At 45.6% G+C, this 13,724-nt stretch overlaps 1 protein-coding gene across 4 annotated transcripts in view; it reads left to right on the forward strand.

The window, feature by feature from the left end:
* Wipf2 (WAS/WASL interacting protein family member 2) overlaps window positions 1-13,391 on the forward strand; it is a 32,363-nt gene extending 18,972 nt beyond the window's left edge. For all 4 annotated transcript variants that reach the window (XM_051176011.1, XM_051175996.1, XM_051175989.1 and 1 more), the window contains exons 3-8: window positions 1,887-2,019; window positions 2,695-2,811; window positions 3,902-4,558; window positions 8,078-8,287; window positions 9,229-9,330; window positions 9,636-13,391. In XM_051176011.1, coding sequence (XP_051031968.1) covers window positions 1,887-2,019; window positions 2,695-2,811; window positions 3,902-4,558; window positions 8,078-8,287; window positions 9,229-9,330; window positions 9,636-9,676 — 1,260 coding nt within the window. In that variant the 3' untranslated portion in view covers window positions 9,677-13,391. The remainder of the gene's footprint in view (window positions 1-1,886; window positions 2,020-2,694; window positions 2,812-3,901; window positions 4,559-8,077; window positions 8,288-9,228; window positions 9,331-9,635) is intronic.
* The last annotated feature ends 333 nt before the right edge of the window (window positions 13,392-13,724 follow it).

The raw sequence follows: 13,724 nt of genomic DNA on the forward strand, positions 1-13,724 counted from the left end.
CTTTTTACCTCCTTGAGTGCCAGATACATAAGTAATGAACATCATACATATATACAGGCAAAACACTCATATACATTAAATAAAAATAAATCTTTTAAAAAGATTTCTAAAATTTTTAATTATGTGTTTATGTGTGGGTATGTGCACATGAGTGCAATTGCTTGCAGATGTCTGAGGCATTGGATCCCCCTGGAACTGGAATTGTAGAAAGATGTACGCTGCATGTGGATGCTGGGGATTCCTTTGCAAGAGCAGTGGCCACTTTTAATCACTGAGCCATCTTTCCAGCTCCAAGCATAACTTTAATCCCAGCATTCAGGAGGCAGAGACAGGCAGATTTCTGAGTTTGAGGCCAGCTTGGTCTACAGAGTGAGTTCTAGGACAGCCAAGGCTACACAAGCTGTGCAAGTCTGACTACCTGAGTTCAGTCTCTGAACCCCAAAATGGAAGGAGAGATCTAGCTTGGGGAAGTTGTCCTCTGACCTCTGAACATTCAACGTGGATGCACACAGTAATGACAAATAACATTTTAAAGTTTAAAAAATTGGTTTCAGCTGGGTGTTGGTGGCACACCTTTAATCCCCACACTCAGGAGGGAGAGGCAGGAGGATCTCTGTGAGTTTGAGGCCAGTCTGTCCTACAGAGTGAGTTCCAGGACAGGCTCCAAAGCAATACAGTGTTACAAGTAGTTTTCCTGCAAGCCTGGTCCCAGAGTCTCATCAGCCCCCAAATAACACACAGAGACACTGTATTAGATATAAAGCCGTTGGCCAGTGTTTCTTATTGGCTAGCTCTGTCTTAAATAATAACCCATTATTATTAATCTAAGTATTTATACGTGGTTGTGGCTCACTGGAGAAAGAGTCTGGACTTCTTCCTCTGAAGTCCCTACATCTTGAATTCCCACTACTACATCTGCCAGAATCTTCCTTATCTCCTAGTCTCGCCTATCTTGCATTCCTATTGGCCAACAGGGCTTTATTCATTAACCAATAAGAGAGACATATTTACAGAATGACATCTATCAATACAGAGAAACCCTGACTCAAAAAACAAAACAAACAAAAAATTTGTTTCAGTGTCTGCTAATCATGTGCCCTTAACTTTCTAGAACTGTTATTTCCTCAGTTTTGGAGTAAGACTATTAAGGTCTCCTGTATAACGTTGTATAGAAGACAAAGAAATAGGAAGGTGGCAGGTTATGCTGGTTAAGATTCTGCAGCATCAGCATTGGGCTGTGCATTCTTGTTTGACCAATTACTAATTGAATGATCATCGGAAACTCTTCCGCTTCTGATCCAGACTTTTCAAATGTGGATAATGATAATCAGACCTTTCTGTAGGAATGTTTCAGGTTTGTTTTTTTTTTTTTTTAATATTTATTTATTATGTATGCATCATTCCTCCTGCATGTGCCCCTGCAGGACAGAAGAGGGCACCAGATCTCATTACAGACAGTTGTGAGCCATTATGTGGGTTCTGGGAATTAAACTCAGGACCTCTGGAAGAATAACCAGTGTTCCTAATCCCTGAGCCATCTCTCCAGCCCTGGAGTGTTTCAGGTTTTAAATGAGATAATCTAAGTAATACTTAGCACAATTCAGGAAGTATAATGTGTGCCCAGTAAAAGCTTGTGCTGGTGATGGTGCCATGTTAATATGTTCAAGACATAAATTCACAGTTAGTCTTGCCCTCCTCTCAGAAGCTTGTGAATAGGAGGGAGTTCTGTGTCCTTCACAGAAGGAAGCGGGGAATATTGAAGAATGGTGATACACTTGGCATGTGTGCTGAGGCGTCTTACAGAATCCCTTGGCTTAAGTCATTTATTCCAAGCTTGTGATGAAAGGATCTCTTTGGGGTAGACTTACATTTCCTTCTTCCTCCAGGCAAATACAGAACAGCCCAAACTCAGTAGAGATGAGCAGCGGAATCGAGGAGCCCTCTTGCAAGACATTTGCAAAGGGACCAAACTGAAGAAGGTGACCAATATTAATGATCGGAGTGCTCCTGTCATCGAGAGTGAGTATAAGCTTTTGTCCTATGGTAGAGTCAGGGTCCAGGATTAGAAGACCTCTGGACCATCACGTTTTGTATTCTCTTCAGTGTGCCCTGGATATCTTGCCTTTCTTTCCAGCTGTGGAGTTGAACATTACAAAGGTTCTCCTTAGGTTCTCCTTAACTCTTTTCAGTTAAAACTCCTCCCTTGCTGCTGATAGTGTTTTTCAGGGCTCACCCATGGCTATTCTCCCAGGAGACCACCACATTCCTGGAAGCATCTGAAACCAAGGATGGCTTTACAGTTGCTGAACACGTCCATTCTTGTAGGCCTCGGGAAAGTTTGCACCTCATCCCCCTGAGCCACTAGCCTTATGGGGAAGAGAGTCTGGAGAACTCTGTCAACCATATCTATTTCAGTTGAAATGTTCTCCTTCACACTAAGTTAAAAAGGCTCTTCCTGCCCTTTGTCCTTTCAGTTTGCCGATTTTTGTAAACCCCCTCATGAAGGCACGCAGCTGCAGGGCCTAGGTGTTCTCGGGTCTGTTTGTGTGTTTTGGTGGTAGTGCTGCTGCTGGCGCTGCCACTTCTTGATAGAGATGTAAAAGCAAGATTGGTACGTTTGTAAATTAGAGCCTAGGCAGAGGAGTCATTTCTTCTCAGAGCATGGGAAATGAAAACCTTCCTTATACCTTCCAGAGCCCAAGGGGGGTGGCGGTGGCTATGGCCCAGGAGCTGCTGCTTTGCAACCCAAGGGAGGTCTCTTTCAAGGAGGAGTGCCGAAGCTGCGGCCTGTGGGAGCCAAGGATGCTTCAGGTATGAGAAATTGTCTCTTGGGCTATCTTCCAACTGTGTCTGTTTTTTTGTTGTTGTTGCTTCAAGTGTGCCGTCTTAGGTTGAAAACTGAGGTTGAGGGTGGGAGGAAGGAGAAAATGAGAATAGTTGCAAAGCTGAGGGAGAAATAAAAATGTGTTTAACTTAGGTAAAGAAAATGTGAGTTACTGTTGTGGCGTTTGAGTGCAGTCCCTGCAAGGGTAAGGCAGGAAAATCACAAGTTTGAGGTCAGACTGAACCACAAAATGAGAGCCTGCCTGAAAGAAATAAAGATTTTAAGAATTGGTAGTGTGTATAAGACCTAAATTCAGTCCCTAGTACTGCATAAACCGGGCTAGGTACACTTGTGTAATCCCAAAATTTGGGATGTAGAGGCAGGAGACTTTCAGACATTCAAGGTCATCCTTGGCTACATAATGAGTCTGAGGCCAGTCTAGGTAACAACATTCAGAATACACACATACACACACACACACACACACAGAGAGAGAGAGAGAGAGAGAGAGAGAGAGAGAGAGAGAGAGAGAGAGAGAATAGATTACTGTTCAGCCCTGAAGAAGAAATAAATATTATTTGTGACATGGACAGACCTAGAGGACATTGTAAAATAAGCCAGGAACAGAAAGACAACCTGGACATGGTGGTGTGCACCTTTAATCTCAACATTTAGGAGGCAGAGGCAGGTGAATCTCTGAGTTCACAGGTCATCCTGGTCTACAGAGGAGTTCCAGGACAGCCAGGGCTATATAGGCACTCCCCCACCCAAAATAAAAAGGTAAAATAAATAAACATAATTCAGTTCAAATGTGTTCAGCCATGTCAACAGGCTCTGAGTCTGAAACCTGATTAAAATACAGAACTAGGGCTAGCTATGTAACTCAGTAGTAGAGCAAATGCTTTGCATACATGAGGTTCTGAGCTTGATCCCAGGGCCACAGGAAGGCAAACAAACCAAGAACTTTGCCAGTACTTTTTCAGCTGTTGTGTAAGATGCACTGAGGAGGCTGAGTCGAGCAGAGACCTGATCAATACATACTTAACTGTTAATACAGTGTTGTCTGTGTATTTGTAGAGACTCTAGCTGGTAAGCCAGCCCTACAAGTCCCCAGTTCTCGAGCTGCTGCTCCAAGGCCTCCAGTGTCTGCAGCCAGTGGGCGTCCTCAAGATGATAGTGACAGCAGCCGAGCCTCCCTCCCAGAACTGCCCCGGATGCAGAGACCCTCTTTACCGGACCTCTCAAGACCCAATACCACTAGCGGTACAGGCATGAAACACAGCTCCTCTGCTCCTCCCCCACCACCTCCAGGGAGGCGTGCTAATGCACCCCCTACTCCTCTGCCTCTGCACAGCAGCAAAGCCCAGGCCTACAACAGGGAGAAACCCTTGCCTCCAACACCTGGACAAAGGCTGCACCCCAGTCGAGAAGGACATCCTGCTCCACCCCCTGTAAAGCCACCTCCTTCCCCTGTGAATATCAGATCGGGACCAAGTGGCCAATCTCTGGCTCCTCCCCCCCCACCTTACCGCCAGCCGCCTGGGGTCCCCAATGGGCCCTCAAGCCCCACTAATGAGTCAGCCCCTGAGCTGCCACAGAGACATAATTCTTTGCATAGGAAGACACCAGGGCCCGTCAGAGGCCTTGCACCTCCTCCACCCACCTCAGCCTCCCCCTTTTTGTTGAGTAACAGGCCACCTCCCCCAGCCCGAGACCCTCCTAGTAGGGGAGCAGGTAAGTGTTTAGAAGCTTTTTTTTTCCCTCTTTGCTTTTTCTAAGAGCATCTCTTCAGTGATTAGAATACAAAGTCATGTATTCACCCAGTTTATTGGGTGCCTTTATAGAAAGGTAATTGTTAGGGAACAGATAAAAACTTGTTGTGGATAACCTAGTAAATATATGTCAATAATGGTATACAGTATGTTTAAAGAAATACAAACCAGGGAAGAATAAACGCTAGGGGCAGGATGGTGCTGTTCTGAATTGGGGGAGAGCTTAGAGTGAGAAGGACTACATGCTGACAGTGAAGAAGACAGCAGGGAGGTCATTGTGAAAGAACTAGAATGAGTGGGAGGGATGGGGAGTGGCAGGCCGCAGGCGGGAAAGCTAAGCGGGAAAGCTAGATCTCCCTGGGAGAAGGCTTGAGGATGAACTAATCCCACAGCCAGTGTATTGTTTTGTTTTTGAGACAAGGTCTCTATGTATATCCTTGACTGGTCTGGAACTTGCTGTGTAGACCAGACTGGCCTTGAACTCATAGAGATCCATCTGCCTGTGCCTCTGGAATGCCAGGATCAAAGATGTGCACTAGTGTACCTGGCTCTAAATATATTTTAACTAAAAACAAATAAACAAAAAACAAAACAAAACAAAAAAACACATGCTGGCCAGGCATAGTGTGGCACACCTTTAATCTCAGCACTCGGAGGCAGAGGCAAGTGGATCTCTCTGACTTTGAGGTCAGCCTAGTCTACGAAGTAAGTTCAGGACAGCCAGGGCTCTGTTACACAGAGAACCCTGTTTTGAAAAACCAAAACACAAGCAAACAACAACAAAACAAAAAACACATGCTTTTTGCTTGGTGGCTGGAGAGATGATGGCTCAGTGGTTAAAAGTACTCTTCCAGAGGTCCTGGGTTGTTTCCCAGCACCACACATTGACTCACAGCTGTCTGTAATGTCAGTTTCGAGGGATCTGATGCTCTCTTCTGGTCTGCAAGAGACTATGTGTGCATCAGGCACACATGGTACACAGGTATTTATGTAACCAAAACACCCATGCACATAAAATAATAAAAAAATTTAAAAAGCAAAAAAACCCCATGAGCTTGTTAGAAAAACTCCCAAGATAAAGGAAGTGGCCCTCTGTGTGCAGTGCTGTGCAGAGGTCAGTGGGACACAGAACTGACAGTTGACTGAGCGTGAAAGGACCCGTCTGTGCAGCATTGGTGGGAAAACGGTAGGTGAAAGAGGAAGCAAATTGGGATAGGGTCAAGAATTAAGGAATGGGTACCAGTTGTGTTGGAGGCTGAAGCAGGAAGCTGGCTTGAGCCAAAGGACTTTGAGTCCAGCCTGGCCTGGGGAGGGAAACTGTGTGTGGCCAAAACTTAAGAAAGCAATGTAGGAACCTTGCTGAAGGCCTAGGTGAGTGTATATGTGTGCAGATAGAATGTTTGCCAAAGCGCTGCTTTTCCCAAGGACCTGAGCTTGCCCCCCAGCATCCATATCACAACCTCCTGTACCTAGTTCCAAGGGATCTGTTGCCCTCTTCTGGCCTCCATGGGCACCTGTGCACACATACAGATGTGCAGGCACCCACACATATACGTAAATGAAAATAAATACAAAGAAAAGGCCCATCCCCGAGCTCTGCTGCCTGGTGATGTTTCATGTAGATTGACGCTCTCAGTAGCAGTCTTTTCTTTTAGGGGTACCCCAGACAACAACCTGATAACATTGATGACATGGTATTTCCCTGCCCAGAGCCATAAGTAGCTCAGGATTCTGCAAAGTTCAGGCTTAAAGAAAAAAATTGCATGGGACAGGTCAGGATACAGCTGGAGAGATGGCTCACTAGTAGTTGAGTGTTGGCTACTCTTCCAGAGGATCCAGGTTCAGTTCCCTACACCCAGTTCCAGGGGAAACTGAAGAATACTCTTTTTTTTTTTTTTTTTTTTTTTTTTTTTCTTCTCTTTTTTTCCAAAAGTTTATCTGTGACTTTGGAACCTGTCCTGGAACTAGCTCTGTAGACCAGGCTGGCCTCTAACTCACAGAGATCCGCCTGCCTCTACCTCCCGAGTACTTGGATTAAAGGCATGTGCCATGAACGTCTGGCTTGAATACTCTTTTCTGATCTCTGCTGGCACTAGGTGTGCATATGGTTTATACACACATGCAGGCAAACACGCATACACATAAGTAAATCTAAAAAATAAAAGTTTTTAACTTGGAGATTTTAAAAGCCTTTGTTTTTAAAGTCACATCTGTGTGTGTGTGTGTGTGTGTGTGTGTGTGTGTGTGTGTGTCTGTGTGTGCGCGTGCGGGCACGCACGCACATTGGTGTTTTGCCTGCATGTATGTCTGTGTGAGTGTCAAATTCCCTAGACTGGCATTATAGACAGGTGTGAGCCACCACATTGGGTGCTGGGAATTGAACCCAGGTCCTCTGTAAAAGCAGCCAGTGCCTTTTGATGCTGAGCCATCTCTCTAGCTAAAGGACTCTTAATGTGAACTGTCTCATATCTTTCTAATCCCATTCTTTAATAAAAGCAGAGGAAACAAAATGCACATACCTGCTTTTCATGTTATGAGTTGTATTCTGTCTAGTAGTCATGAGCAGCATGAGCCAAGCAGAGGCCTCAGCCTTCTGCCCCCTCAGTAACCAGAGCACCAGTCCTGAGTAGCCCACAGTTTTTGAGTAGGGACTGAATTTGTTGTGTAATATTGGGCAAATGCCTCTGAGTCTTGAGGGCTTTTGTTTTTGTTTTTTGTTTGTGTGTTTGTTTGTTTTTTCATCTAATGAACTTGTTTTATGTAAAGGGTATGTAAATAGTTCATGAACTTATTTCTATTAAATCACATTATGACACTATTATATGATAATTGCATATTTGTTTCTGTGGAGACTGAGCAGGAAGCAAGTTCACAACCAGCCTGAGTTCCAGGATAGCCAGAGCTACACAGAGAAACCCTGTTTTGTTACCAAAAAGAAAGAAAGATGAGTACCATTTTTTAAAAAACGGACCTCCCCCCAAACAAAACAAAACAACCCACCATACAGCCCACAACTAAATAAACAAAGAAATGGGGCGGGAGAGAGCAGCAGCAGCTCTGGGAAGGAAAGGTGACCTGAGGTCCTGCCACCCCAGGTATAGCCTGAGTCTCCTTTATTTTCTTTGATTTGTTTGTTTGTTTGTTCTGTTTTTTGAGACAGTTTCTCTGTGTGGCCCTGGCTGTCCTGGAACTCACTCTGTAGACCAGACTGGCCTCAGACTCAGAGATCCGCCTGCCTCTGCCTCTGGGGTGCTGGGAGTGCTGTAAAGGCGTGCGCCACCACTGCCTGTCATTCTATGAGTTTTTTGCAGTCAGTACATACAACAATGAATTTGATCACATTTCCATGCATCTGTATCATTTCTCACACTTGCTCCCTCACTAGCCTCTCCCAGGCTGATTTCTTAGCTCGTGTCTCTCAAACCGTTCTCTCTTTTGCCAGCTCTAGCCCAGTCCTAACTGCTTTGGATTTTAATTGCAGCTCCTCCACCCCCACCACCCATGGTCCGAAATGGTGCCAGGGATGCTCCCCCTCCCCCACCACCTTACCGAATGCATGGGTCAGAACCACCGAGCAGAGGAAAGCCTCCACCTCCACCCTCGAGGACGCCAGCTGGGCCACCCCCTCCTCCTCCCCCTCCCTTGAGGAATGGCCATAGAGACTCCATCACCACTGTTCGTTCCTTCTTGGGTAAGTAGTCTGACCTTGAACACACAGAGGTCCTCCTGCCTCCGCCTCTGGGGTGCTGGGATTAAAGGTGGGCGCCACCACTGCCCTACTAGTAGTTAGTGACTTTGTCTCATAGTTCTAGTGGTGACTTCACTGACTGGTGCCTTAGTTGCCAGATGGCTTCTGTAGATGGAGAGTAGCCCGGAGCAGTAGTCTTTGTTCATATCAGTTCCCCTCCTGACTTTTCCTCAAACTTCTGCATTCATTCCATTGACATTCCTTTCCTTACATGAACAGATTGAGATCAAGTCATCAGAGGTCATGCTAATTTAAAGTTACTCTCAAATCCCCAGAAGAGTCACAGAGACTGTCCTTAGTATTCACATGTGTTCTAGAATTATATATCCACGGAGGGGAGTTCCTTCCTGCTTACTGAAAAGCTCCGGAGGCTTGGGGTAAAGCTCAGTGGTACAGCACCAGCCTAACGTGTACAAAGACCTGGGTTCAGTCCCATAGCACAGAAAGAGCACAGAAAGCCAAACAGGCTTAGCTGATGGAGGCCCTTAGTGTGAGCCCCAGCACCACAAAAACAAGACACACAGAGGCCAGTGCAAGCCAGCTATGTTTTTCTGAGGAAGTCATTTCATTTCTTTGAACTCAACTTTATTATGTACAGAACTGGGAAATTAACTAGGTCAGGAGCATATTGACCAACTTTTCCAAGATTATAAATGTTGAGGTCTCTGCTTAAGAGAATTCACCGTCTAGAATGGAACCATAAGTAAAAGGATATTTGGAGATGCACTGTACATTAGGGGTACCCAGGGTGATGCTTTTGTTGTCTCAGGAACTTTGGTTTGGTGGGGAGACATACAGCAGAACCCACAGCAGATTAGTAAATAGGGAAGGTCCTAAGAAGTCTGTGGGAGGCATGACATAATACCCTTCTGTTTTCTTCACAGATGATTTTGAGTCCAAGTACTCCTTCCACCCTGTAGAGGACTTCCCTGCTCCTGAAGAATATAAGCATCTTCAAAGAGTATACCCCAGCAAAACAAACCGAGGTGCGAGGGGGTGAAGAGAGTGTCCGTGAGTGTGTGCAACATAGAGTTGGTGTATTTTCTGGGGTCAGAATGGGCTTCTGCACATGGAGAGGTCAGCAGGAGGTGATTCTTTCCTTCCTTCCACCAAGTGGATCCTGGGAATTCAGCTTGGGTCAGCAGGCCTGGCAGCAAGGACCCCCTACCAAGCTATCTCATCAGCCCTAGTCCCTGAAGTTAAAGGTTGATGTAAAGAGCCGGTCTCATTTCAGAAGTGCTATTTAGAGTCTGGTATGTGAGCTGAATGTCTATGGTTCTTATTTCTCCAGCTGCCCGTGGAGCACCACCTCTGCCACCTATTCTCAGGTGAAGCCTGGCTTGGTCCTGCTCCTCAGGAAAAAGATGGACCTCCTCTTCTCAGATGGTCCCCCAACCCCTAGAACCTGCATGAGAGCTCCTACAGTGTTTCTCCAGTGAGACCAACCCTAGACTCTAAGCATCCTCCCGGCCCAGCTCCATCTATGCATCTCATCTCTGGACTTGGTGATTGGATTCCTTCTGTTGGCTATAGGGTTTCAAACCCTGTATCCAGCCCTCTTCCAGCAAGCCCTGCTAGCCAGAAGAGAAGAGAGCTCCCATGTCTCCTTCTTTCTTCCAGGGAAAGGTGCCTTGTTATGGTGAATAGACTCACATTGGGCAGGATGGAGAATGGACCCCTGTCTGCTGTTATTCACCAAGCGGGGATTGTGGTGTGTGCTTATATTCCGTAGTTTAGGAGGTTGCTATGGCCAGGACTGCTGAGGAAAGGGTACTTGTGTGAAGCAGGAAGGGGCTTTGCAGAGAAGTGATCTGTTTTAAAGGTCAGGTTATAGAAAGGATGAGGAAATGGAGCTTCTTCATTTTTAAGAGTGTTTTGGTTTTGTTCTCATCTCTCTTCTCCCCATTCCCAAGGGGTGAGTTGTACATACACTAAATACTAATCAGTTGAACTAAACAATAAAAGAAGGGCATGAATTAAACTGAGGATCATTCCAGAGCTAGTCAGCTCATCTGCAGCTAAGGGGCCAGGGCCATCTGAACCCCCTGGGGAACCCTGCCCTTCCCCAGGGTGCTAGGCTGAAGGATGTCCTTTCCCGGTCCCTCAAGGGAAGAGTCACTTTTTATTTGGTGCATTATTAATATTCCCAATTCACAAACTCCAGAAACTTTCTATAAGAGGTGAAAAGAGGGGGCCAGGACCTTACTTAGTTTTGTCTGATTAACCATGAAGTGGTCAGCAGCCTTTAGAGTCCTTTAGCCTTACAGAATGCTCCAGAGAGACTAAGGCAAGAAGGAGGCACTTCATGGGAGGGCCTGGCTCTGAGGGGCTACGAAGGTCTCAACAGCCTGCTCATACCCATCTCACACCCCTCTGATACAGCAGGTTCTTCCTGTTTCCTCTGCCACCCTACCTTCCCAAGACTGCAGGGGCTAAGAAAAGGGCACGGAAATATGTGGGACCTTTGGGGGCACATTCAGAGTCTCCTAAACCAAGAAGCACAAAGACTTAGGGCGGTATGCCTCAGTCCATCAGTGGGTCTTCCTTGGCAGCCAGCAATACATTGTTCTTTGTCTTCCAGGTTGTAGGTAAACAGCACAGGAAAAATGGTTGTTTCAATTGAGGTTGGTTTATTGGACAGTGAGTGTCTTTTCTCCAACAGCAGTTGGTACACCAGGGACTCCACAAACCTAAAAGTTGGTTTCCTATAGTCATAGCCATGGGCAAAGGCTGCTCAACCTTTAATGACCATGGGGAGACCAGGTGGTTCTTTGAATCAAATAGGGGAAGCTAGTTAAAAACTTTCAGATAAGTTACAGGGTTAAACTGTCATAGGGACCTTTCTTTTATTATTATTATTATTATTATTATGAAGACTATTATTATTTTCTAAGACAGGGTTTCTCTGTATAGCCCTGGCTGACCTGGAACTCGCTCTGTAGACCTGGCTGGCCTCAGACTCAGAGATCCACCTGCCTCTTGCCTCTGCCTCCCAGGTACTGGGATTAATGTCGTACACTATTACACCCAGTTTATAGGGACCTCTCTAATCTAGTGGAACATAGGCTAAGGATCTGTGTGTGATGTCAGGTGAAACCCAAACCTTCCAGTGCTGGTGAAGGTAGGCTTAACCTGGTTTATTTATTTATTGGGTTGTTACCCTTTGCCATCTATCTCCTGGACCACTTTGACTCTTGGGACAGGCAGTGGTTAGATCTCACCAGACTTCTAATTGTTTACTGTTTATCGTTCTTCTCAAATACCTTAGCAGTCACCTCCCAGGAGCATCCCCAGCATCCTAAAGTGAACAGAACTAAGAGAGGGAGAAGATCTGATAGTGCAAGAGTTCCAGGGTAGATGCTAATTGCTGAACTTTGACTGTGAAGTTTTCCCATTTGTTTTTGAAATGGGAGTTGATGCCTTTTGTACAATGTTATCGAAGTGTATAGAGATTTCCCCTCACTGAAACATAGAACATCAGAATATATATAATATAGCAAATAAAGCCAAACCCCAGCTTTTCACTGGGGCTGATATCTTCCTCAACATGACCTGTGTCCTTCATATTCCCCAAATTTGGACTGTGTCATGTGGGTATTGATTATATTTTCATTGTCTTTGCCTGATGGAACAATATCCAAAAAAGGTCTGGGTTTAGATCAGCATAAGAGCATGTTGGTGACACAGCACCTAATTTAAATGTCTTTGCCTTATACATCATTTGGTCCTGCTTTAATAACAGATTTATTACCATGTATATTTGCTACTGAAGTTGGGAATGTGATCCTCAAATCTGTTGGTCTATTTTTTATGTTGTACAAAACTTGTAATACAGGTTTAAGATGGGCGGGCGGACGGGCAGCAAGAGCACTGAAAATTTTCCCCTTTGGAACTGCTGTTTTTATCCGCTTATGGCAATGTTGTCTCTTCAGTGGAAGATTGGGTGGTCTCACATTGAGGCTGTAGCCTAATCCTTTTAATTCCCTTGTCCCCTCCCAAAGAAAGAGAAGAGACATTGCCCAGCTAAGCAGCAAGATGCTTTGTCAACAGCTCTCCTGTGGATTTTGTGGGGCTTTTCCCTAATAGGAAGCACTAGTAGCTGTTTCTTACTGCCCTACCTGAACTGGGCAGTGGCCTCTGGTTTTGGGATGAGCTAGATGCCCCTCTTTCCCTTTCTCTAGTCACCAAACCTGGACCAAAGAACTTTGATATTCCAGGTGTGGTTTTCTCTCTCCTGGGGATTTACCACAGCTGCTGCAGAGCCCTGCCATTTTCACAGCCTAGACCAATTGTGTGAGCAGCTAGGGCCATCCCAGCCGATGGATCTGTCCCTGCCCCCTTCCCCAGCAAAGGCAAGGAAACTAGTCACTGGCATTGCACTAGGAGAATCCCCTTACCCAGTGGCTTCCCAGCTTGAAACCCAGATTTACCTCCAGAGAGAGGCGAGGGGGGGGGGGATAACTGTAAATAGGTTTGCTACAGAGAAACTCAGGGTTGGGGTGTTTTAATTCTCCTGATCACTTGAAACGATCTGTAGGCTGAATGCTTATGGGAGTGTGGCAGAAATGTGACTCCAGGGTCCATCGTTCTGTGGGTCTCTGGGGTGGGTGGAGCGTAGGGCATCAGAGGCTCCGATATAGCACCGCACTGTGCGGTCTGTCCTTCTGGAAACCCAAACCTACAATCAGCTGCAAATCAGGTTCTTCACATTCCAGCTGTCATTCTTCTCTCCCTGTGACTTCAGTCCCTAGTCCTGTGGTCAGGGTGACTGTTAAGCCACCCAATTTTAGGGAATGAGAGGGAACAGGAGACCATTATAATTCTGCCTTCAAGACTCATTTCTTGAACTTAAATGAAATAAAATGATAACCGCCTTCAAAATCATGTGCGGAAACAAAAAACAAACAAACAAACCCCACCGATTACCATTTATCTGAAGGAAGGGTTCGGTTCCACTCAACTCCACGTTCATTGTGCCTTTACTTGTGTTAGATTTCTGTGCTTTCTTCCTCCCCCTCTATGAAGTAATTAAAATCTTCCTTGGTAACTGCTGTTTCCTTTCTGCTCTTGTCTCTTACAGCTCGGTGGGTTTCTCTGTTGATTGTCTTAAGTCTTACTCCTCTGGTGGCAGAGGGGCTTAGCACACCCTCTTTTTCGTGTCTGGTCTTTGTCATTTTCCAGTTTCCAGCTTGGAAGTCACGGTCAACACTAAACAAAAGACCAGAGTGATGTGCGTGTGCGTGTGTGGCCATCTGCATGTGGATCAGTTCCTTTAAAAAATAATTTATTTTTTGATTCATTCTGGAGTTTTTATTCAGGTTTCAGTGCTTCTCCATAATAGCATGAATCCCCACATCCCTGGTCCCCTACATAAAATGTA

The sequence above is a fragment of the Phodopus roborovskii genome, unplaced genomic scaffold (genome assembly GCF_943737965.1).
Source record: "Phodopus roborovskii unplaced genomic scaffold, PHOROB, whole genome shotgun sequence".
Lineage (NCBI taxonomy): Eukaryota > Metazoa > Chordata > Mammalia > Rodentia > Cricetidae > Phodopus > Phodopus roborovskii.